The 25144-nt window shown below is 37.7% G+C and overlaps 2 protein-coding genes and 1 non-coding gene across 3 annotated transcripts in view; 1 reads left to right on the top strand and 2 right to left on the bottom strand.

Annotated features, from left to right (window-relative positions):
• The first annotated feature begins 4369 nt into the window (after positions 1–4369).
• On the top strand, positions 4370–21745 carry PRG4 (proteoglycan 4). Its single transcript, XM_050783274.1, is given in 14 exon segments — positions 4370–4448; positions 5002–5107; positions 8221–8343; positions 9720–9839; positions 12228–12377; positions 12911–13039; positions 14426–15462; positions 15464–17057; positions 17711–17788; positions 18904–19040; positions 19308–19464; positions 20030–20227; positions 20632–20757; positions 21553–21745. Coding segments are annotated over 13 exon segments (4023 nt in total). The 5' UTR covers positions 4370–4448; positions 5002–5031; the 3' UTR covers positions 21651–21745.
• Positions 19682–19789, bottom strand: LOC126944618 (U6 spliceosomal RNA). Its single transcript, XR_007722133.1, has one exon. It is a non-coding gene; the product is annotated as a U6 spliceosomal RNA (small nuclear RNA).
• The window catches only part of TPR (translocated promoter region, nuclear basket protein), a 62581-nt gene continuing 59134 nt past the window's right edge, over positions 21698–25144 (bottom strand). Inside the window, exons 51-52 of the mRNA XM_050783265.1 lie at positions 22509–22604; positions 21698–21898 (exon numbers count right to left, since the gene is read on the bottom strand). Of these exons, the coding sequence (XP_050639222.1) occupies positions 21843–21898; positions 22509–22604 (152 nt within the window). The 3' untranslated portion in view covers positions 21698–21842. The remainder of the gene's footprint in view (positions 21899–22508; positions 22605–25144) is intronic.

Genomic DNA, 25144 nt, shown 5'->3' with positions numbered 1-25144 from the left:
TTCACATGATATTTGAACTATTTGTTTGTTTCTGGCTACCTGAATAGTCCAAGAAATGCTAGGGACCAGGGATTCTCTTTTGCACACATATGTATCTCTAGAAGTTGATACTAGGTTTGGTGTGTAGTGATCACTATTTGATCATTTCCCCTCAATAGAATGAACAAATTGGATGAACTTTTATTCTTAGAAAATTCAGTAGAGAAAATTCTTTATTCGTGCACATTTAAGTTTATGCATTAAAATGGCCTCAGTATGAATCTGGATATAAGATTGTTGATCTTATATCAATCTTGCTGAATTCACTCAGTAGTTTTTACAGCTTTTAGATTCTTTAGGATTTTAAAGCTACATACACAATTATGTCATCTGCAAATAAGGATAGTTTACCTCTGCCTCTCCAATGCCAATAGTTTATTACTGATAGGTCATTTAGCTCACTCTTTTTTATTGTCGTAGAGAATTCAAATCAAATTTTGGAATATAATTCCTATAAATATTTAGAAATTTCCTATGATCTCTGTGTTAGGATAGTGTCTAAAAAGACCTAAAGTGAGTGTTGTTCAAATACAATAGAAATGTATTTCTTTTCCTGAAACTTTCTGACTAGTGCAGAGAGTGAGACAGCATCTGGATTCCACCAAGAATACTATTCCCTAGGCTGCTAGCCTTGTCTGCATAATCAAAGCTTGTCTCTGATGCCCCCTTTCCATTCTGCAAGAAGCAGGAAAAAGAGAAAGTCCAGATCAAGCAGTTTCCTGTTAGAAAAATAAGTGCAAGTTGCCCATATTACTTCTGTCCCTATTTTACCAGAGAGACCACAGTTGTACGGTCACAACTACCTGAAGGAGAAGGTGGGAAATGTACTCTCTAGCTGGGCAACTAGAAAAAGTTAGAAAAGATTGGGATCAATGATCAGACTGCCACAATCTCAAAAGCGAATCTAATAATACTTTCACTGATCTAATAGTGATACTTTTGAGCAAACCTGCAAAGAAAAAGCCACATCACTTTCTAATATGTGAAAATGCCTGAACAGAATGGGCAGGAATAGTCCCAAAGTCCTACACTCTGGTTCATGTGAGAGGAGGGGAGTTATTTCGTATCTAGAGCACACTAACTTAGCATTGTGAGCAACATTAGGGCAATAAAGAACAAGCTCACATCTGTGGTTTTCCCCTGGCATGCTTCACTTTTTCCTAGGCTGCTGCTGGAAGGAAATGAAACACATCAAAGATGTGGAAAGGTGGAGGGATGCCACTAGGTGTAGACACTCTGGCTACAGGGCAAAGTGACAACTAATGGGCAGGCATGGAGACGAAGTATAAAGGCACCACAGTCCAGGGTAATCTAGCACAGGAAAAATACCCCTGAACTTGCTTTAGTGTTCTCTAAGGTATCACTGTGCTGCTGCCAAGCATAAAACTGATGCTTATGAGGTTGAACCCTGTGAAAATCATCCCTAGAAGAGGTCTCTAGGATTTAACATTGTGTATGTCTTTTCCATGTCTCTTTACTTTCCCCATTTCCCATGCATCAAAAACCAATTCTGGAATAGCTTTTATCCAATTAAATGAGATTTAAATGAACATTAAGAAAATACCTTTAAGAGAAGGGAAATCTTAAAAGAGGAACCTATAAACGAATGGGATGATTGCAGTGTGATCAACAAGGAAGGTTAAATGGATCAATATTCACAGAATGGAGTATTTAGTACAGTTTATAAAAATATATTAATAGGCCAGGCATGGTGGCTCACACCTGTAATCCCAGCTACTCGGGAGGCTGAGGCAGCAGAATTGCTTGAACCCGGGAGGCAGAGGTTGCAATGAGCCCAGATTGTACCACTGCATTCCAGCCTGGGTGACAAGAATGAAACTCCATCTCAAAAAAAAAAAAAGTGATATTAATCAATTCAAGAATTTTATTTGCCATCACTATTATAAGATCAATACAAAGAAGGAAAATGATAGTGCATACAGTTCAAAAGGCAATGATTAGAAAACAATTTATATCTTATTTAAAAATATGTATCTATGTATATATTTGTATCTGACTTGGGCATTCCCAATATTCCAAATAAATAATAAAGTAACACTGTAGAGGTCTTACTTGGAAAAGCTTGTAGCTGACCCACTCTTGGCCTCAGTAGAGCTAAGAATTCACAGAATTCTGTTTAATGTTCAACTCCATATATGATCTTTTGTGTATCTATTGTATATTGATTTCAAGTAGCAAAAGGCATCTATAACCAGCTTCAGCTCCAAAAGGGAAACTTGCCATAAAGATGCAGAGCAAGAAGTTGGGTCTAAAAAACAGAGTAACTGAGACTTAGAAAGTTATCAGAAATTTCTCTCTGCATGGTTGCTTCATTTATATGGATCTTTTTATTGTGAATGACTTTCTCTAAACCTTTAGACCATGGGCAGAAATGTACACATTATTGGTCTACATAGACCGACAAATTTGTAATCTCTGAACTATAATTTCAGTTTTCTAGGAGAAGAAATCATATTGGCTCAGGTTGTTCAAGTTCCGACTCCTAATCCTATTGGCTGTGGCTGATGTGGGAAGGTAACATATATAACCAGAGCTAAAAGGAAAATACCCTGATAGAAAGGGAAGTAGTTTCCAGAAAAGGGGGATTATTTAGAGATGAGCAGGTGTCCTCCAAATTGTCTTTATATGTTTAGTCCTGTGAAATAAGCACTGTGGAAAGAAAATAGATGCTTATAATTCCTAGTCTTAAAAAAGTCACAATCTCACAAATCTGTGTATACATGTGGAGTAAAGGAGTAAAATGTAGTATAATGATTACAAACTAAGTGATGGTTTTGATCAAAAGGGAGCTGGATATAGTGCAAACATGATGGAACTTAAAATGCAAAGACATGGGTTCAAATCTTGGTTCTGGCCTCTAGTCTTTATAGATCCTTGGATGGGTCACACATTCTTCATTTGTGGGTCTTCATCTTTTTATTTGTAAATGTGGATGATTATATTTAACTTTAAGGCATTTTGTGAAAATTAACTGCAGCACCTACTAAATGAATAGTAGACAGCAGGATCCAACCTTCAACCATGTGGTTCACTGAACATGTTTTCTTTCCTTTCCTTTTTCTTTTTTCTTTCTTTTTTTTTTTTTTTTTTTTGAGACTGAGTTTTGCTCTTGTCGCCGAAACTGGAGTGCAATGGCGTGATCTCAGCTCACTGCAACCTCCACCTCCTAGGTTCAAGTGATGCTCCTGCCTCAGCCTCCCGAGTAGCTGGGATTACAGGTGCCCACCACCACACCCGGCTAATTTTTTGTATTTTTAGTAGAGAGGGCGTTTCACCTTGTTGGCCAGGCTGGTCTCAAACTCCTGACCTCAGGTGATCCACCCACCTCCACCTCCCAAAGTGCTGGGATTGCAGGAGTGAGCCACTGCACCCGGCCTGACCATGTTTTAAACATATAAACTTGGTGAAACAACTGGGCTGTTTGTTGGCAATAGACTAAGATATATGTGTTGGTTGTCCTTAGGGAAATCATAGTCTGTTGGGGGTATGAGACAGATGAACAGATGCTTTCAGTAAAATGTAGTACAGTTGTTGACTATAATTCTAGATGTGATTTGAATTTGATCTGGAAAGGTTTCAGGGAGGTGCTAGGACATGAGAGAGGCCTTATGTTGGTGGGTAAGATTTTACACCAATACATTCCATATGAAAATGGGGGAAAGCCTTGGGCTGAGCTGACTTAGCTGTGCAATGGTGATGGTTCACATTTTCATTGTGGAAAGGGAGCAAAATTAGTAATTTAAAAGACCTTTTCCAAGCATGCTTATCTTAAAGGAGGGATCTAAGGAAAATATCAATACGGTTTTTAAGCAGGTTTTTAAGATGATAAAGGAAGCTAGAAAATCCAGTGTCAATAATCCACCTGCAGGTAACTGAGAGCATGTTTTCTGTGCTCAGAGAAAATGAAACTACTCAAGAAATGTACATTTGATATAATGGTATAAGTATATAAAATGTATACCACAAGCTAACACTAGGTAAATGTCAAAGCCACCTTTGCTAGATTTAACTGGAAAACGGAAGAAAGAAAGAAGTGATACCAGTATGTGAATGTTTTACAGTTGCTGCTTCAATATACTAGTTGAAGCCTGCCAGGGCTATTTACCATCTCAGGACAATTTGTTCACTTCACTTAGAAATTAGAAATGTGCTCTGGCCAATAAATCTAAATTTATTTTGTAGTAGTCATTTTGCTTAATGGAAGTGTTTTCCAGATGTTGCCTAAGTCTAGTCGTCTGGGCCCTCTTCCAATAAATGAGGAAAGTTTGATTTCATAGGTTGTCACTGTTGATTTTGTCTAACCTTTGGACTAATTGGTTCATCCCACTATATTTGCACTGATATATAAGACTTCCAGGACATGAGATAAACTCATCTATCCTTTACGGGTAAGTGTCAAAGTTAACTTGCTTCATGGAATTAAATGTGTTTTCTTTAGAGGTATTTGAAAAAAATGTATAAGGATAGTAGTTGGAAATTTTTGAAAAGGATTATATTTATGCAATACACCTGTTGGAAGTCTCTGAATTTATATTGAGAGTTAAGGAAAAGTTGGAACAGTAACTCCATGATGCTTATTAAATTACATTTCAATGACACGGGTTATTATTTTCCTTAAGATAAAATTTTAACCTTGCACTGGTAAGTACATGCTATACTTTGACTAGAGTTTTAAGATAAGTCTATTCTATGTTAGAGATTTCTTAAATATTAAAACTGTCAATAATATGGCTGAGGGTGACGTGATTTGTTCTGCATAAAATTAAGTCTAATGGTCAAATATTTTCTATAGAATTAAAGGTGATTTAAAGTCTTGTTTCAAGAATAGGATGGTTTTATTATTAAGTTACATTTTTAAAATTACTGAAACATGTATAGTGCAAGCCTAAGTTAGTGGTGAGATGAAAGAGCAGTTTTCTGATACCTTTATTTTATTTTCAGCAAGGGTACCTATGGTACCCGAAAACAACCATGGCGTGGAAAACACTTCCCATTTACCTGTTGTTGCTGCTGTCTGTTTTCGTGATTCAGCAAGTTTCATCTCAAGGTAGCTTAACCATCGGACATACTTTTATTTAACAACTATTGCTAATCATTCAGTCTTGATTTTTATAACAACAGAAATATATTTCTAAAAATTTATATTTGCTTGAGTTTAATATATCGTACAACCTTAAAATAATATACAATATGTAGCCTGTTTATAAGTGCTTCGGAATTCTCATCTTTTTCTCCTTTTGAGAGTTTTGAGCTTCTGTAAATAATAATTTTGGTACTTGTTATTTCTATGGTTCTCCCAAAAGTTTAAAAAGTGCAAACAGTTCATCATAAATTTATGCTGGAGCTATATAGTATCATAAAAATAACTAAAAAGAACAATATTTAGATAACATATTTTTTGCCTATATGTTGAACAATTTGGTCTTTTAAATCAAATAAATTATTGATAACTTATTTTGGCATCATTTAGGCATAGATACCATATTATAATAAACGACAGTGTTTCAAATGGCATTTTATTAGTCTTGAAAATGTTCTCTTTTTCTTACAGGAACTATTCATCCAGGTATGGACAAATACAGACGTGACTGTCATTTTGTATTATAACATTAAACTTTTCACAGTCCTCTAAAACAGGTCCTGGATGAACAGTTCTTGTTATTCATTTTTTAGAGAATGTTAAAGTACACTCAGTGTAATCACATTAGTAGAAGATGCTATCATGCCATCTAGGTGGATTAAGAGTAACAATGCCAAGCTTTGGATTTTTCTTTTCTTTTCCTTTTGTTCCCCTTTGATAAGCAAAAGCTGAGAGAATAAAAATCAAGATTCATGACAGTTATGATGAAATTACATTTCTAAAGTAAACATTTCCAGTAAAATACGAAGATTCTTATGAAACCTGAACAAGAGTGGTAACTGTCTGCATAGGCATAAGTTGCAGAATTGTTTAGATAAGAAAAGATGGGAAAACACATGAAAGCAAATGTGAATAGTCAATGAGAATGATGACTACTCCAGTATCTCCAGACCCTTCGGCTTTCGCATAACAATATGACAAGGTTCACAACCCTGGGGGCACTTTCTAAACTGCCTTTTCCTCTGTAATACAATTGGTTGTTCACTAAAACAGTGCTACTTTAATTTTAATTTTCATTAAATAAATGAAATTAAAATTAACGGGGCTGGGTGCGGTGGCTCACACCTGTAATCCCAGCACTTTGGGAGGCCTAGGCAGACAGATCACCTGAGGTCAGGAGCTCAAGAGCAGCCTGGGCAACATGGCAAAATCTTGTCTCTATACAAAATACAAAAAATCAGCCGGGTGTGGTAGCGTGTGCCTGTAATCCCAGCTACTCGGAGGCTGAGGCAGGAGGATCTCTTGAATTCAGGAGGTGGAGGTTGCAGTGAGCCGAGCTTGCTCCACTGTACTCCAGCCTGGGCAACAGAGTGAGACTCTGTCTCAAAAATAAATAAATAAATAAATATAATTAATGGTTATAATTAATAGCAATAAAAGTAGGACAGACACCTAATCTATGAAAACAAACTTTTCCTGTAAGGATGATTTCCTTTTTTTTTTTGAAACAGGGTCTTTTTTTGTCCCAGGCTGGAGTGCAGTGGCATGATCTTGGCTGACTGCAACCTCCACCTACCAGGTTCAAGCGATTCTCCTATCTCAACCTCCTGAGTAGCTGGGATTACAGGCCCCTGCCATCATGCCTGGCTAATTTTTGTATTTTTAGTAAAGATGGGTTTTCACCATGTTGGCCAGGCTGGTCTCACCTGACCTCAGGTGATCCGCCCGCCTCTGCCTCCCAAAGTGCCGGGATTACAGTTGATTTCTTATTTCAGAAATCTGCCAACCATAAAAAAAAAATCTCTTGATACTGTCTTGTCTGCTTCCCTTGCTTTCTCAACCTCATCTCATTCTCTTTTTTCTTTATATATAATATATGTATTTATATACATACACTATATATACATTTTTGTATGTGTTATGCATTCATGTATGCAAAATGTTCTGAAAGTTGTCCTATAATTTACTGTTTTATTTGCATATTCAGACCTTGGCATTCCTGGACTCTATTAAGATTTGTTTTCAGTGTGTTTCAACATTCCTCTGTGGATTTAGGACATTGCACCTGCCAATTTCTGTTCCAGAGATGGATTCCATTGTCACATTCCTGCAGTCATTTCTTAGGGAGGGTTTTAAGGTGGTGTTTTCCAAATGACTTTTAAAAAATATTTGAGAATGAGTATGCTTTTGTTATTGTTTGCTTATTTGTTGCCTGGAGAATCTCTGTTCATGACCTTTATAGTTATGCCCAGTTATTTTAAGTGTTCTCACTTTAGCAGTGGTTGTAAGCATCTGGCTTCCCTGACATTTTAAAAATCCAGTTATCCCCACCAATTAAGAAAGAAAAAGCTCAGTAAAGTTTGTGCTGGTGCAACCGGCTTGCTTTAAGCTTATCATCAGGAATGGGAGGCGATGCGATGGGTGGAAAAATCTCAGGCTTGAAATAAGATATATCAGAGTTCAAATTCTGGATGGATTGTTTACTTAAGGTGATCATAAAATGTATTATCTAAATTAGGACAATTATAAGAGTAAATGAGTTCACTACAAATAATTGGAAGGTATTAATTAGCCTACGATACAGATACACTGGAACTATTAACTAGCCGTGTGATGATGAGCAAGTCGTCAAAATTTCTGTGTTTCAGCTTTCTTATCTCTAAAAAAGGGCTATTAAATCCTGGAAACATTTTCATAAGCATTAGAGATAATGTATGACTCAGTACCTGGCATAGAGAAGCTCAATAAATGTCAACTGCTAATCATCATAGCCACAGCATCGGTAGTAGCTGTAGCTGCCACCTCTCCCTTAGGAATATCACCCTCTTCAGGCAAAGCCATTACTTTGCCTGCTTTTCAAAAGTGTATTTTTTATCTCAATCTAGTGAAGAATAAAGTGACATAACTGAGATCACCTAAGACATCAGCCAAATATCAGCTGGGCCTATTGCTAACATCATTCCAACACCTTCTCGGTCAATAAAATTCTCTCTCACCAAGCAGCTTCGTCCCCCTCATTAGATTGCTCCCTTTCTATAAAGTGGTTTGGCCATATTTACGCCAGTATTGTATAATTTTAGATTTATCAAGCTGTGCAGGGAGATGTGGGGAAGGGTATTCTAGAGATGCCACCTGCAACTGTGATTATAACTGTCAACACTACATGGAGTGCTGCCCTGATTTCAAGAGAGTCTGCACTGTGGGTAAGTCCTGAGAGCGAGTGTCTCCTCTGTTAAGCAGCTCTGTGAGTCTGTGAGTGCCTCCTTGCACCCTCGTGCAGTGCTGACTGTGAGACTGAGCCTCCCCTTGCACCCACTTGCAGTGATGTTTTCCCACTGTATCACTTCCTTTGCTTAAGTGCCTTTTCCTTCACTTGCATAAATGTTGCAGCGCGTTGTACCTAAGGATGGTGTCAAAGCTTGTGATTACTGGGGAGGGTAAGGGGAGCCTGGAAATCTGTCACTTGCACAAGGTTATTGACTAGTTCCAAGTAAAATGTCTTATTTTAAATAGAGAAGATACGATGAGTCAACAGTCATTAAGTATATAGTAAGGAGTAATTATTTACAATCAGAGATGTCCTCAACTAGTGATGAGGTCTTTCAATAGTTTCTCAAAAGAATACATGAGCGTGGAATAATCTTGTCTATTATTTGACTTTTTGATGTTAATACATTTCTAAATTACCTGGAAAAGACACTTTAAAGATAAAGTGCTAGTGTTTAATGATGAATTTCAGTTAAACTCGAAGGTCTGAATTTTAAATTGTGAGTAGTGTTTCACTTGAATATATTTTGGACCATTTTGTTATTAACACAGAAACATTTCCTATTCAATTTAAGAAAATTATAATTAAAATTATTTGAAAGGTATATTTGCTTTAGAATTTGAATGCGAAGGTGAGGAATACATTGTACAATTTATGTATTGGGTGGGTAATTATTTCAAATAGGCCTTGGTAAGTCCTGGTACCTCTAACCAAGGCTTTTTAAATTTTCCTGTTTTAAATGAGTAGTCCTCCCTAACATAGTCCACACTATAAGATTAGGCTGAAAGCTTTCAACTATACACGTTTCTCAGTTTGTCATAATAAGGGTCTCTGCATTACAAATGATTTTTAAGCCTCAAAAGTGGCCCATTTATAGGAATATATATATATACAGATATATATTTATATGGAATATATTGCTGAGATCTGTACATTCAATTACTGTGAATCTATTACAAAACAGTGTGTGAAGAGGAGAAGGATGAAGAGATTTCATATTAAGTGTACCTCACTATTTAGACATTTCCCGATTTTTCATTGTTCATAAATGTGAATAACTTAGGCAGCATCAGGACGTCTTGAACGGCAAGAAGAGTGGCCCTCAGTCACCATATTTCTTTTTTGACTTGGGCTGTCTCCATCTGGGATACTATCTAATTTTTCCTGGATGATGTACTTCAAATTTTAAATAAAAGACTTAGAAATGAACTTTTGGAAACCTAGTCGAGTCTAAGGTGGGAAATGGCTGTCAAATACACGGGCCTGGCTTTGCAATTAATAATCTGTAACTTCTTGTTTTGCTCTGGGTAGAGCTTTCCTGTAAAGGCCGCTGCTTTGAGTCCTTCGAGAGAGGGAGGGAGTGTGACTGCGACGCCCAATGTAAGAAGTATGACAAGTGCTGTCCTGATTATGAGAGTTTCTGTGCAGAAGGTAAGCATCACAGTACCAACCAATGCTTCTCAGTATAGGCAGATCTGTGCACCGACCTTAGCATCACTGCTAATGTCTAACATGCAGTCCATCTCATGCCTTGATTCTACTAACATATAAGCTATTTCATAACAATTTTGTGTTGTGGAGATTAATTAAAGAAGAAAAGCGCCTTGCAACAGCAGCACCCCCAGGCTCAGCCAGGCTCCAGGAGCACAAGATGTTGCTAGAGGGGAAAGACAGAGGATGAGGCTGAATGCACATGTCTTTTTTTTCTTCAGATATGGTTCAATTTCAGGTTAAATCAACAGTAATCAACTCACTTGATTATTTCTTGTCTCACCCTTGCTGACTTCACAAAGCCAACTATCCTTCGAGCTATCTGTGCTTTTGGCCTCAGTGTTTGAGTATATATTTAAGGACACAAGCAACACTTTCAGCTTCCCTAAACAAGTAAATTTATGAATTAGTTTAAGCCATTAAATTTATAGGCAAATCTACGTAACACGTTGTTAACTGTCATGTTCCTTCCCATTTCTGCAGTCTCTTCAGCAGTCTCTATTCCAATACATGTGCATGGTAAAGTCAATAACAAGCGATATTCCCATCTTAATATCATCTTCTCTATTTATAGGTCTTGAAGGACTACTCTAGAATATAACAAAAGGCTCCAGATTTTATAGAAAAAGATTTTAAAAACATACTTAAATACTGAATTACTTTCCTTTACCAAACGGCTGTTCTTAAATTCTACTTTGTTAAAACAAGAATATTTGTGGAGGTGAAGACAAGCTTTGCTTGCATAATCAATCTTATCATTTTATTTAAACAAGCCTTCACCTCCTGCTTGTTTAGAACAGTGAAGAAACAGAGTGGAAAACTGTTAATCAGCAGAGTTGAGAGATGTTTCTTAGCCGTTCAATGTTTTCATGGGAAAACATTCCAAAAATAATGAAGACAACACCCTTGTAATAAAAAACTCAGAGCTCACCCTTCCTGCAGCTTTTAGCAGGTCCCATGATGAGTGACACATATTTACTCATTACCCTAATTGTTTTGGCTGTGAGACAAGAAAGCTAAGAATTTGTTTTGGGCAGAGGATGTGTAGGGAGGGAAGATGATTAGAAAGTGATGAGACATTGAGAGAACATTTTGATAAAGATAATACTTTATGCTAAGAAATGTTTGGTCAGCTTACTTAAAGTTTAGGTAGAACTCAGTGAAAAAAAAGATGAAGGAAATGCTGGCCAACTTTCTTTACAGAATTCATAAGATAGTCAGGGTCCCAACTTAAAATAATAAAACCACTCAGAATCTCAATACTTTATTGTTTAAGTATAATAACCCAACTATCTTGAGATTCACCACCTAGTTGTTTCAGTATAGATACCACTTACAGGTGTCTATACATCTAAAAATCATAACATTTCAAGAATTGAAGGAATCCCAGCCATCCAAGTGTCTCCGAATGGGAGAGAGAAAACAGAGTTCAAGAGGTTAACCGTTCTGGCCAAGAGCACGAGCTAGTACATGGCAGATCTGTTTCTCAAATTGAGATACTTGACATTTTTGTTGGGTGGCAAGAGAAATGAGAGGGGCAGTGGCCAGTTCATGGAGACTATAGCAATAGGGTTCTGGGGCGATGTTGCTGGGAGCAGCACAATTTATCACAACTTTTCTGTACCCAGAGAGTCCCCAGTACTCTCTGTTTTCATATCCTTCATTAGTCCCTCTTGTTCCTAATGATTAAAAAAAAAATTTTAAAGTTCCGTGTTTTCTCTTCTAGACTGAGAAGCAGAAGAGGGAAGGGGACTAAAAGGTTAAAAAGATACACTCCAAACCATTAACAGTTGTATCTTTGGGAAGGGAAGCACATTTGAGGAAAAGCATAATGTGAAGGTGTGAACTTTTCACAAGAATATTCATGTGGAACTTTTGTAATTAAAAAAACAAAGGACAAATTGGTATCATTTAATTTAAATGAATATTAAAACAAAAAACGAATACTAAAACAGAAAAAAAATTCTGAAGGCAAAGACTTTTAGAAATCATCTTGAATAAACATCTTAGTTTGTAGACAGGAAGATGAAGTTCAAGAGAATTATTTGCCTAAGGTCACAATGGTAGAGGCTCGTAGGTCTAGGACTGGAATTCAGGTCTTCTGATTCCTGAGACTTTGCTCCCTGTCATAACTTACAACAATCTGAGAACTAATATTTTATAGCAATGCATCCTTAGAATAAAATGGAGTCATTCGTGTTGGGCTGGAGCCTGCCTGCACTGGCTGTCACCAGCATCTACTCTTGAAGCTAGATGCATCTGTGCTTTTCACAGTTAGAGCTGCTGATGAAAACAAGATGTTAACTGACTTGTCTTGCTTGGCCTCAGTGCATAATCCCACATCACCACCATCTGCAAAGAAAGCACCTCCACCTTCAGGAGCATCTCAAACCATCAAATCAACAACCAAACGTTCACCCAAACCACCAAACAAGAAGACGACTAAGAAAGTTGTAGAATCAGAGGAAATAACAGAAGGTAGGAAGATGACAGATATAATCAAAGGAGCTTTCTTAGATGAAATAACTTGTAGGTGACTGCTTATCTAAGCCCATTCTCAGAGAACAGGGTAATCTTAGGAATCATGAGGCTCATTACACTTGAAGGTTTTAGACTTTGCTTTTAAGTAAAGTTTAAGACAAAGTATAAACTCTCAGGTCTTTCTGTATTTACCAAACCCAGCATGAGTCTGGGTTAAAACAAATCAGAAGGGACACATCTTACTGTAAAAAACAAAAACCATCCCATGAGTTTCTTTGCAGAATAATTTGATTCTGTGTTTTGGAGGATATGGGAAAGTTGAGAGATACTAGTAATACTGCTAGTATCTGTGATAAGCCCAGGTGCCTTGCTTTTAATGACAGTTGAAAGGCAGTTGGTCATATTACTAATAAAAGCAAAATCCAGATACTTGTAGATTAGTAAATAGCACTTCTTGCTGTATTTAGACTGTCAGTTCTTTTTTGTTTTAAATCAAGTTGGTGTGATCAAACTTTCTATTTGATTTATAGAACATTCTGTTTCTGAAAATCAAGAGTCCTCCTCCTCCTCCTCCTCTTCCTCTTCTTCTTCAACAATTCGGAAAATCAAGTCTTCCAAAAATTCAGCTGCTAATAGAGAATTACAGAAGAAACTCAAAGGTTTGAGCATTGATAAAGATCAAAGACTATATCAATGCCATATTAACAATGATTATATTTAAAAGTAGTGCGTGTTGGTAGAATGAAGACATCTCAATATGGGGTGGGGGAATATAACTTTAAAACTATTATCTTAGAAAGTACCAAATGAATACTTACTACAGGAAATTAGTGCCAAGCAGCTCAGAAGCCACTCTAAAAGCAAAGGATAAGAAGATGCTGTAGCATTGACTGTGGAACCACAGGATGGCACCAGAGATGATTATTTATGGCGTTCTATTGTCACTCTTATTTACTTGATATCATTTTGCTTCTTCCCCTTCATCTTCCTTGCATCTTCATTTTCCCTTCCCCAGCTTTATTTTAACAAACATTTATATACTATTGTTCTAAGTGTTTTACAAGTATTAATTCATTAAATTCTTACAAACCTCTATGGAAAAAATGTTATCCATATTTTACAAATCCTCTTTATTTTCCTGGTAACTTATATATCTGGCTGATTTTTCTCTAGTAGAGACTATGCTACAGAGTAGGCTATTATTGCCTGAAAAGAGATTTCCTTTGCTGTTTATTATTTCCTGAAGTTCTGGTTCTAAAATATATTCTCTTTCTCCAGGAAATACTGAATTTTTGGATAAGGGAGTTTTAAAGAACTCTAAGTGGTTGTGATTTCCTCCGAAGCATTCTCTCTAGATAAATAGCCAGATATTTAATCTTTTAGTCACCCAGAAAATCATGCACAAAGCCACCCTTGGGCTTTGTAGTTCACCTGTGGGGTAGCTGCTATGGGAAAGCCTTGATAAATACTGTCTTTTTGCTGCCATGGCACCCTAATCTCCTACTTATGTCCCCTGGGACTTGCCAGTTTAGCTGCGCAGAAGAAAAGGAGTGGCTAATAGCCCTATGTATGGGAACAAGCCTCAAGCAGGGACTGTGCAGGTGACTGGGGCAGATTGCTCAGAGGTAGCTGTAGAGGCCTCTGAGATAATTGTTGCAGCAAGATGGTAGTACTAGGTTTCCAGGAGGAAGGAAGGGACACTGGGCACTGAAGAATAAGACTAGAAAAGTGGGGGGTAAAGAACATTAATATAAACAGATGAATTAGTGTTATTTGTTGTGTTGCTAATTTCAAAGTTGCCACTGACTTACATGTATTAATTGTATAGAGTTTAATTTGTGCTTTCTCATCCCTCATCTCATTCATTCCCTAAAACAACTGAATAAGATAGGTTGAGTATTTACCATTTTACAACAAATTAAAGGACATAGTAGAGGTTAGCAATTTGCTTAGAAACACACAACTAGTCAATGATAAAAATGGGATCTTTATCTCACTATTAAAGAAAAAAAATTCTAAAATAACAAGATGTGTTTTTTCTCCAGGAAAAGATAACAAGAAGAACAGAACTAAAAAGAAACCTACTCCCAAACCACCAGTTGTAGATGAAGCTGGAAGTGGATTGGACAATGGTGACTTCAAGGTCACCACAACTCCTGCCACGTCTACCACCCAACACAATAAAGTCACCACATCTCCCAAAATCACAACAGCAAAACCAAAAAATCCCAGACCCAGTCTTCCACCTAATTCTGATACATCTAAACAGACATCTTTGACAACGAATAAAGAGACAACAGTTGAAACTAAAGAACCTACTACAACAAATAAACAGACTTCAACTGATGGAAAAGAGACTACTTCAGCTAAAGAGACACAAAGTGTAGAGAAAACATCAGCTAAAGATTTAGCACCTACATCTAAAGTGCCGGCTAAACCTACACCCAAAGCTGAAACTACAACCAAAGGCCCTGCTCTTACCACCCCCAAGGAGCCTACACCCACCACTCCCAAGGAGCCTGTATCTACCACTCCCAAAGAGCCTGCACCCACCACCACCAAGTCTGCACCCACTACTCCCAAGGAGCCTGCCCCAACTACCCCCAAGGAGCCTGCACCCACCACTCCCAAGAAGCCTGCACCAATTGCACCCAAGGAGCCTTCACCCACCACTACCAAGAAGCCTGCACCCACCACTCCCAAGGAGCCTTTACCCACCACCACTAAGGAGCCAGCACCCACCATCCCCAAGGAGCCTGCACCCACCACTCCCAAGGAGCCTGCAACCACCACTCCCAAGGAGCCTGCACCCACCACCACTAAGGAGCCTGCACCCACCACCCCCAAGGAGCCGTCACCCACCACTCCCAAGGAGCTCACACCCACCACTCCCAAGGAGCCTACCCCAACTCCCCCCAAGGAGCCTGCACCCACCACTCCCAAGGAGCCTGCCCCAACTCCCCCCAAGGAGCCTGCACCCACCACCACCAAGAAGCCTGCACCCACTACTCCCAAGGAGCCTGGCCCAACCACCCCCAAGGAGCCTGCACCCACCACCACTAAAAAGCCTGCACCCACCACCCCCCAAGGAGCCTGCACCCACCACTCCCAAGGAGCTCACACCCACCACCACCAAGAAGCCTGCACCCACCACTCCCAAGGAGCTCACACCCACCACCACCAAGAAGCCTGCACCCACTACTCCCAAGGAGCTCACACCCACCATCCCTGAGGAGCTCGTACCCACCACCCCTGAGGAGCTCACACCCACCACCCCTGAGGAGCTCACACCCACCACCCCTGAGGAGCCCACACCCACCACCCCTGAGGAGCCCACACCCACCACCCCTGAGGAACCTGCTCCCACCACTCCCAAGGCACCAGCTCCCACCACCCCTAAGGAGCCTGCTCCAAAAACTGCTCCAACCACCCCTAAGGAGCCTGCTCCAACTACCCCTAAGGGGACTGCTCCAACGACCCTCAAGGAGACTCCTCCAACTACCCCTAAGGAGACTGCTCCGACTACCCCTAAGGGGACTGCTCCAACTACCCCTAAGGGGACTGCTCCAACGACCCTCAAGGAGACTGCTCCAACTACCCCTAAGGGGACTGCTCCAACTACCCTCAATGAACCTGCACTCACTACTCCCAAGCAGCCTGCCCCCAAGGAGCTTGCACCCACCACCACCAAGGAGCCCACACCCACCACCTCTGACAAGCCCGCTCCAACTACCCCCAAGAAGCCTGCTCCAACTACTCCTGAGACACCTCCTGCAACCACTTCAGAGGCCTCTACTCCAACTACCACCATGGAGCCTCCCACTAGCCACAAAAGCCCTGATGAATCAACTCCTGAGCTTTCTGCAGAACCCACACCAAAGGTTCTTGAAAACAGTTCCAAGAAACCCAGTGTACCTACAACTAAGACTCCTGCAGTGACTAAATCTGAAATGACTACAATAGCTAAAGACAAGATAACAGAAAGAGACATACGTACTACACCTGAAACTACAACTGTTGCACCTAAGATGACAAAAGAGACAGCAACTACAACAGAAAAAACTACCGAATCCAAAATAACAACTACAGCCACAGAAGTAACATCTACCACTACTCAAGATACCACACCATTCAAAATTACTACTTTTAAAACAACTACTCTTGCACCCAAAGTAACTACAACAAAAAAGACAATTACTACAACTGAGATCATGAACAAACCTGAAGAAACAGCTAAACCAAAAGATAGAGCTACTAATTCTAAAGCGACAACTGCTAAACCTCAAAAGCCAACCAAAGCACCCAAAAAGCCCACTTCTACCAAAAAGCCCACTTCTACCAAAAAGCCCACTTCTACCAAAAAGCCAAAAACAACACCTAGAGTGAGAAAACCAAAGATGACACCAACTCCCCCCAAGATGACATCAACAATGCCAGAATTGAACCCTACCTCAAGAGTAGCAGAAGCCATGCTCCAAACCACCACCAGACCTAGCCAAACTCCAAACTCCAAACTATTTGAAGTAAATCCAAAGAATGAAGATGCAGGTGGTGCTGAAGGAGAAACACCTCACATGCTTCCCAGGCCCCATGTGTTCACGCCTATAGTTATTCCCGGCATGGATTACTCACTGAGAGTACCCAATCAAGGCATTATCATCAATCCCATGCTTTCCGGTATTTAGAATCAGTTATTTTCATTTTTAAAGTTGGTAATGTTAGTTTACATCTATATGAACCAGAATGCCTTAGTTTAGTATCACTCGACTGAGATGTATTACCTGACCTGATTAACTTGTGAAGTTTTACAGCTTCCGTGTAGGTAAGCAGAGGCGTATAGTAAGCTTATTCATTCTTTAGGAAATTAATAATTTAGGGTTGGGAATTTAGCATGTGTGTGTCTGTGAGCAGCAGAGATGGTACATCGAATGTCAAAAAAATTTAGTTGGGAGTCTATTCTTAAAAGTACAATGCAAAGCAAAAATGTGTAGTATCATTTTCCAAACTAACCCAAAGGGAGGGCAATCAGAACTGAAAGATGCAATTTCACATTGAGTTCATACATCCAATAAATGTCTAGTTTACATGAAAATCTAGGTAACCTGGCCCATTCCAATTCATCATAATTTATTTCATGTAATACTTTTGAAGAGTAGCATCTTTAAGTAAAATGGAATTATCAAGTATATAACTGCAAACGCGTCAAATTTTGTTCTTCAAGATCTTAGAAAAGGTAAACAGGAAATAGAACCCTGTGGAAAGACTTGAAAAAACATACATACTTTTCTCATTTTGTTCTGTATTTGTTTTGTTTTTGTTAATTTGTTTAGATGAGACCGATATATGCAATGGTAGGCCAGTAGATGGACTGACTACTTTGCGCAATGGGACATTAGTTGCATTCCGAGGTGAGCTATGTACACGTTTATTTTTCTTCTCATCATTTTGTTTCGGCATTTATGAGAACCAAAGTCATGGAAGAGTGCTAGTTTGGGTTGTTTTCTGGAGGGGAATCTGATTGATAAACATACCTCACAGGAGAATCTGAGAGTAATAATGGAAATATTGGATTAAGAAAATTAGACAAAGTAACAAAACAAAATCAAGACCCTGAACTGATACTACTGAGGTTTTTTTCCTACTGTTAAGATTTAAAAGGTAGTTCAATTTTTTTTTTTGGGCGGTTGTTAAAATTTTAATTTCATACCAAATGAAATGACATCAGCATGCATATTCGCTGCTTTATTTGAAAATAACATCTCAATTGTGATGTGTTTAAGTGTTACACTCTGTCGGAGGGTAACAGAAGAAAAGTTATTTCATGTTAATTCTCTGCTGTACTCTCTGCTAGTCAGTCTTAACACATATTTAGATTAAATGTGAAAATAATTCCTTTTTGTATAGTAGAGGCTAAAGAGATGTTAGCCATTAAATTATAATTCTTTAGTTCTAAGAGATAAAGAAATTGAGAACTAAAGAGATAGTAAGTCACAAAGCCGAAAGGCTTTCTTGAGACAGGGTCTCCCTCTGTCACCCAGGCTGGAGTAGAGTGGCACAATCACGGCTCAATCTCCTGGGCCCAAGCGATCCTCCCGTCTCAGCCACCTGAGTAGCTGGGACTACAGGTGTGCGCCACCATACCTGGCTAATTCTTGTATTTTTTTTGGTGAAGACAGGGTTTTGTCATGGTGCCCACACTGGTCTCAAACTCCTGGGCCCAGCCATTTACCCACCTGGACCTCCCAAAGTGCTGGATTACAGGTGTGAGCCACTGCACCTGGCCCAACCAATAGCTCGTTCTAAAGAAACTAGAAAACTAAAATATCTCAAAGGTTATGCTAAATTTCGGACTTGGGAAATACCTGCTCTCAGAAATGTTCAAACACTACCTTTTGGATCTGACTAAACTTCCAGTCATACAATGCATAAGAAAACTACATTTTTTTTTTTTTTTCCATTTTGGTTTCTTTTGTGATAGGTTTAGCATTCAGCTTGTAGGCTGATGTTTTTCCTTAAATTTTAGGTCATTATTTCTGGATGCTAAGTCCATTCAGTCCACCATCTCCAGCTCGCAGAATTACTGAAGTCTGGGGTATTCCTTCCCCCATTGATACTGTTTTTACTAGGTGCAACTGTGAAGGAAAAACTTTCTTCTTCAAGGTAACACAATTATCTTTGTGAGAGAAATTTAATTATAATTTGTAAATGCATTGTTTATTACAACATATATCACCTTAACCTCCAATATAAGTGTCCGCACTTTAAACTATCATCAAAATTTAATCATAAGCAAGTTTGATAACATTAATGGTCAAAATTCAACCATTCAACTAAGTTAACATGTTCTCTCTATACTTAAATCTAGAAATGAGTTCCTAATCTTTTTTCCCAAAGCTGGTAACATAATTTTCTCTTTTAAATTATCAGGATTCTCAGTACTGGCGTTTTACCAATGATATAAAAGATGCAGGGTATCCCAAACCAGTTGTCAAAGGATTTGGAGGACTAACTGGACAAATAGTGGCAGCGCTTTCAATAGCTAAATACAAGAACCGGCCTGAATCTGTGTATTTTTTCAAGAGAGGTATGTGCTACATAACTGACAAGATTACAAAACTTTTAAAGAATTACACTCAGCATTTTATTATTGAGTTTACTGTTAAAAGATATCTTTAATGGCTGGAATCAAATATTTTCAGTGACAAAAATCAAAATTGAGGGTAGTATTCTTATTGTCCTCAATTTTTACTTAGATTTCTTCACAGGCAAATCACAATTCATTTGAGTTTTCAGGTCACTGATAGAATGTTTTACTTTCGCTTCACAAATGTGCATGTCATCCTTGCACAGGGGCCATGCTAATCTCTGTATCATTCCAATTTTAGCATATGTGCTGCCAACGTGAGCACTTGTCACTTTCAATTGAAATTAAATATATAACCATGTAATTGGCTGCATCTATTCATTCAACAAGTATTTCAGGGTTTAATAATTATTTTTACAATACCCTTGACTAACAGCCATTAATATCGACATATTATATGAAAAATGAAACAAAATTTTTTCCTATACATTGTAAAAGTTGCTTTCCATCTTTTCTGAGGGGATTAAAATTTTCATTTTCCATGTGATATTCTAACACATAACAGGTGGCAGTATTCAGCAGTATATTTATAAACAGGAACCTGTACAGAAGTGCCCTGGAAGAAGGCCTGCTCTAAATTATCCAGTGTATGGAGAAACGACACAGGTTAGGAGACGTCGCTTTGAACGTGCTATAGGACCTTCTCTAACACACACCATCAGAATTCACTATTCACCCGTCAGACTGGCTTATCAAGACAAAGGTAACATTTTTATTCTGTTAAAAAAATCCTTAAACATAAGTAGATGTGATACAGTTTCTTATACAGTAAGGCTTACGAAATATAGATACTGATCAAACAGCCCTAATAATTTAAGCTTACTGATGAAAAACTCATCCACTTGCCTTAGTGAATAACCAAAGACCAATACTTTCTTTTTCCTTGTGGGTAAGGAAAGCAGTTTGTTCAGGTTTGTCAGTTATAACCAATACTATTTATCAAGTACATCTTACCAAGAACTATTTTTATATACCAATCTATAACCTTCAATAGTTCTACATCAGAGGGCAAAAACTGAGATTAAAACTCAGATCTGTCTGGCCCTTCCCAAGATAGTACATTGCCTTTTAATCTGGTATCTTTATTATTAAACATGTCATCTACAGGTTTCCTTCATAATGAAGTTAAAGTGAGTACACTGTGGAGAGGACTTCCAAATGTGGTTACCTCAGCTATATCACTGCCCAACATTAGAAAACCTGATGGCTATGATTACTATGCCTTTTCTAAAGGTAAGTTATTAACTAATAGTTTCCCAAGGAGGTGATATCATTTGTGAAAATAATGAAGATAAAGTAAAAATGCTGGCTGCAATGATGACTGAATGTGAGAAGTTACACTACGATACTTAATTCTAATTGCTGTGGAAAAGAGTTAAGACTTTTGCTTTAATTTCAATTAAAATGAATGGCACTGCAATTCAATTCTGCTCTAACCTTTATGAGATTACGATAAAACATCCAATTACTAGAGTAAAATTGCTACTGACGATAATATTTTACTTCTATCATTTGTGGCATTTAACAGATACCTTGTTTGGCACAAGGTTATACTGATTTGCATCATTGCAGTCTGTAAGATCAGAAAAGAAGTGCCTGAGAAACTAACTTTATCAATTAAATTGTGTTACTCAGGATGCTTTTCTTTGAAATGCCCAGAAATCTAAGTTATTTTGCCTGTAATTCCATAATATGAATGACACTGGCATGTATTTTTTAAAAAGAATAAACCCAAGTAAATTATTTTTCAAACTTGGTTACTCTTTAATGCTTATTTCATAAACGAGAGTTGAATCTGATTTTACAAAAAGATGGTGAAATGTCAATCTTCTGAAACATCAAAAAAGCTGAAAGGTTGGAAAGTCTAGGCAATTGTTTTTCTTTCTGTTATAAAGTTCAAATTAATTAGTAAAAACATCTCTATTAAAATGATAAACATTGTCTTTGAGCATAATAGTCAATATAAGTTATTTTTTAGTTTGGGCATTGTTTTCTTTTAACTAAAAAAATGTTTTCTCTTCCATTTAGATCAATACTATAACATTGATGTGCCTAGTAGAACAGCAAGAGCAATTACTACTCGTTCTGGGCAGACCTTATCCAAAGTCTGGTACAACTGTCCTTAGACTGATGAGCAAAGGAGGAGTCAACTAATGAAGAAAAGAATAATACATTTTGACACTGAAAAACATTTTATTAATAAAGAATATTGACATGAGTATACCAGTTTATATATAAAAATGTTTTTAAACTTGACAATCATTACACTAAAACAGATTTGAAAATCTTATTCACAATTGTTATTGTTTACAGACCAATTAATTAATATTTCCTCTATTTATTCCTCCTCTCCCTCCCATTGCATGACTCACACCTGTAAAAGAAAAAAAAATAGAATCAAATTGAATATATCTTTTAAGAATTCAAAACTCATGTATTCACTTACTCTACTTCATTATAAAAAATATCTAGGCATTATGGATATAAAACTGTTGGGTATTCTACAACTTCAATGGAAATTATTACAAGCATATTAATATTTTTGTGACATAAGTACAATCTAAAAGTTATATTGGAAAACATGGAAATATTAAAATTTTACACTTTTACTAGCTAAAACATAATCACAAAGCTTTATCCATTGTATAAAAAAATAACAATATAATGGCAATAGGTAGAGATGTAGAGATACAACAAATGAATATAACACCATAACACTTCATATTTTCCAAATCTTAATTTGGATTTAAGGAAGAAATCAATAAATATAAAATATAAGCATATATTTACTGTATACCTAAGGTATACAAATCTGTCTACATGAAGTTTACAGATTGGTAAATATCACCTGTTCAACATGTAATTATTTAATAAAACTTTGGAACATTAAAAAAAATAAATTGGAGGCTTAAGGATTAGAAAACTTGTTCCATTTATTACTATTCCACGTTCTATCATGTAATACAGTTATGTCAGAAATTCACCTCTCTGTCTGTTAAACTGACGACCACGGACACCTTGTCTCAATGTTGTCTGAAGTCTTACTCGTCTGAAAGGCTTTGGTTGACTACTACTTGTATCTACAAAAAACATTAAGATAAAACAAAAGCAAGTGAAAAAATGAGAAAGCATTTATAATGATACAAACTGATTACTAAAAGAATGAATAAGATGCAGACTTGTCCATTTGTTTTCAATTCCTTTTTTCAAACAATGAGGAACATTTAACAAACCAAAAAAGGGTAAATGGTTGAACATCAAAAAAAGCAGTACTTTGGGAGGCTAAGGTGGGAGGATCACGAGCTCAGGAGTTTGAGACCAGCCTGGGCAACACAGCGAAACCCTGTTTCTACAAAATTATAAAACAATTTGCTGGGCATGGTGGAACATGCCTACAGTCCCAGTTACTCAGGAGGCTGAGGCTAGAGGATCACTTGAGCCCGGGTGAGGCTGAGGCTGCAGTGAGCCATGATCAAGCTAACTGTACTCCAGCCTGACTACTATCTATCTTCATTTTATTCTTTCTTATTTCCTTACTTCCCTCTTTAAATCACTCCCTGGAGACAGGTGAGATCCTGCCTCAAAAAAACCCCAAAAAAACCAGGCAGACCGAGGCCCTGTCTCAAAAACAACAACAACAACAAAAAAACCCAGAAGTGCTTGACTTTTTTCATTTATTCACTTATATTAATAAATATTTACTTGTTGACTACCCATGTATCAAACATAGTACCAGGTGCTAAGAAATACAACAGAAAACAAAATATCAAGTCCCTCAGCAAACCGCCTACAATAGAACACAAATTATATCTGATTCTTCTTTGTCAGACACCCCAAATGCAATCATTAGCAAATCCTGAATGGTCAAATTTAAATATATGTCCCAAATCTGACAACTTCTCACAACCCTAACTCTACCATCTCACCTAAGCCATCACTATCTTTTCCTGAATTACTGCAGTAGCCTCCAAAGTTTCTCCTTGTTTCTGTCCATTATTCATTTTCAATCTCTTCAGTACACAGCAGCCAAACTGATGAGATCATGTCGTGTCATTATTCTGTGTGAAGCCCTCCAGTAGCTTCCAGTATCCATGACAGCCAAGGCAATTACAATGATCTACTCTATCTTCTCCCGCCTCTAACATATCTCCTGCTAGTCTCTGTTCTCACTCACTGTGCTTCAGCCACAGTGGCCTCCTTGTTGACCCTGAACACAAGCAGACACACTGCTGCCTTATGGACTTGGCATCTATTAATATTTTCTTTGATCTAGTATGCTCTTCATTAAGTAACTGCACAGCTTTGATCCCTTTCTTCTTTCAGATCTTCACTTAAATGTCACCTTCTCTTAGTGATGCTTCCTATGAGACTGCCTGCTGCATTGTCAAATATTTGTTGACAATGCAGCATGAGTATTGTTGACCAAATACTCAGATGGGGGAGGTCCAGTTTTACATTATCAAATAAATTTAAAGACATCGTAATTTCATATTATACTTTAAAGGGAACAACCACCATTTTTTCTCATACAAGCTCTGATAAGATATAACAAGTGCCAATTGTGTTGAGGAAAGCCAATTTTTATGGGACATCAAAATATAACTGGGGGCACAAAACCTCAGTAATCATGAATATGATAGTTATAAATTTTTTGAGCTTTACTGTGTATGAAATGGTTCTGTATTTTACATACATTATTTTAAATCCTGATTGCAAGATTAGTTATGAGTATCCATATTGCATAACGTATAGAAATGTAAAGTTACCAGATATGAAACGGTAGATATAAGGGATGTTAGCCAATAGGTTGATGTGTCACATCAAAGCAGCTGAGAAGCAGGGGAAGAGATCTTGGGATAGCAAAGTTCTGTGATTTAAAAAAGTAATAAATAACTGAGCAGGTCTGCCCTAAAATCTGAAGGTTCCATGGCAGAGTTTAAGAATTACCACTGTAAGCAATTAAAAATTAAAATAATCAGACTGAATGACCAAGTACTGTATATCCTTAATAATAAAGGTAATTCTCTGTCTAAAAATTTGAGATAGCTGAGCTAGTACACTGTATTGTTTAAGAGTGGAGTCTCTGGAGCCAGACTTCTTCAGTGTAATCGTTGCTTGTCCATTACTTATTAGCTATTTGACTTTGAAGAGGTTATTCAACCTTTCTGTGCCTCAGCTTCCACATCTATAAAATGTGGATGAATATCTACCACATTGAGTTGTGAGAATCAAATAAGTAAATATAAGTAAAGGGCTCAGAATACTGCATGATACACAGTTAAGTGTTCAGTAAATGCTAACTGTTATTCTAAAAAATAACTTCTATTACAGGAATACATATCCTTTTTTCAAAATTAACTTCAAAAATTTGAAAAGCCAAACTCTGAAACTGTTTACATCAGTAAATTTCAAATAATTTTTTTTAAGCAACAGAGCTCTTACCCTTTAACTCTCCACATCAAATCTCATGTAGAACCCCAATATGTAGAACAAATAAAAATGGAGCTGTTGTGGTTGAGAGTCAAGAGGCCTGGAGTGCCCTAGCACTCCTTAGCCTCCCTCCCAGTATACCCATCCACTACAACCCCTGTAGCACCTCTAAAAGACCCAAGAGCTCTAC

Source organism: Macaca thibetana, chromosome 1 (assembly GCF_024542745.1).
Source record: "Macaca thibetana thibetana isolate TM-01 chromosome 1, ASM2454274v1, whole genome shotgun sequence".
In the NCBI taxonomy this organism is placed as follows: Eukaryota; Metazoa; Chordata; class Mammalia; order Primates; family Cercopithecidae; genus Macaca; species Macaca thibetana.
Note: the sequence above shows the minus strand (reverse complement) of the source record. Positions and strands in the feature narration are given on the sequence as shown.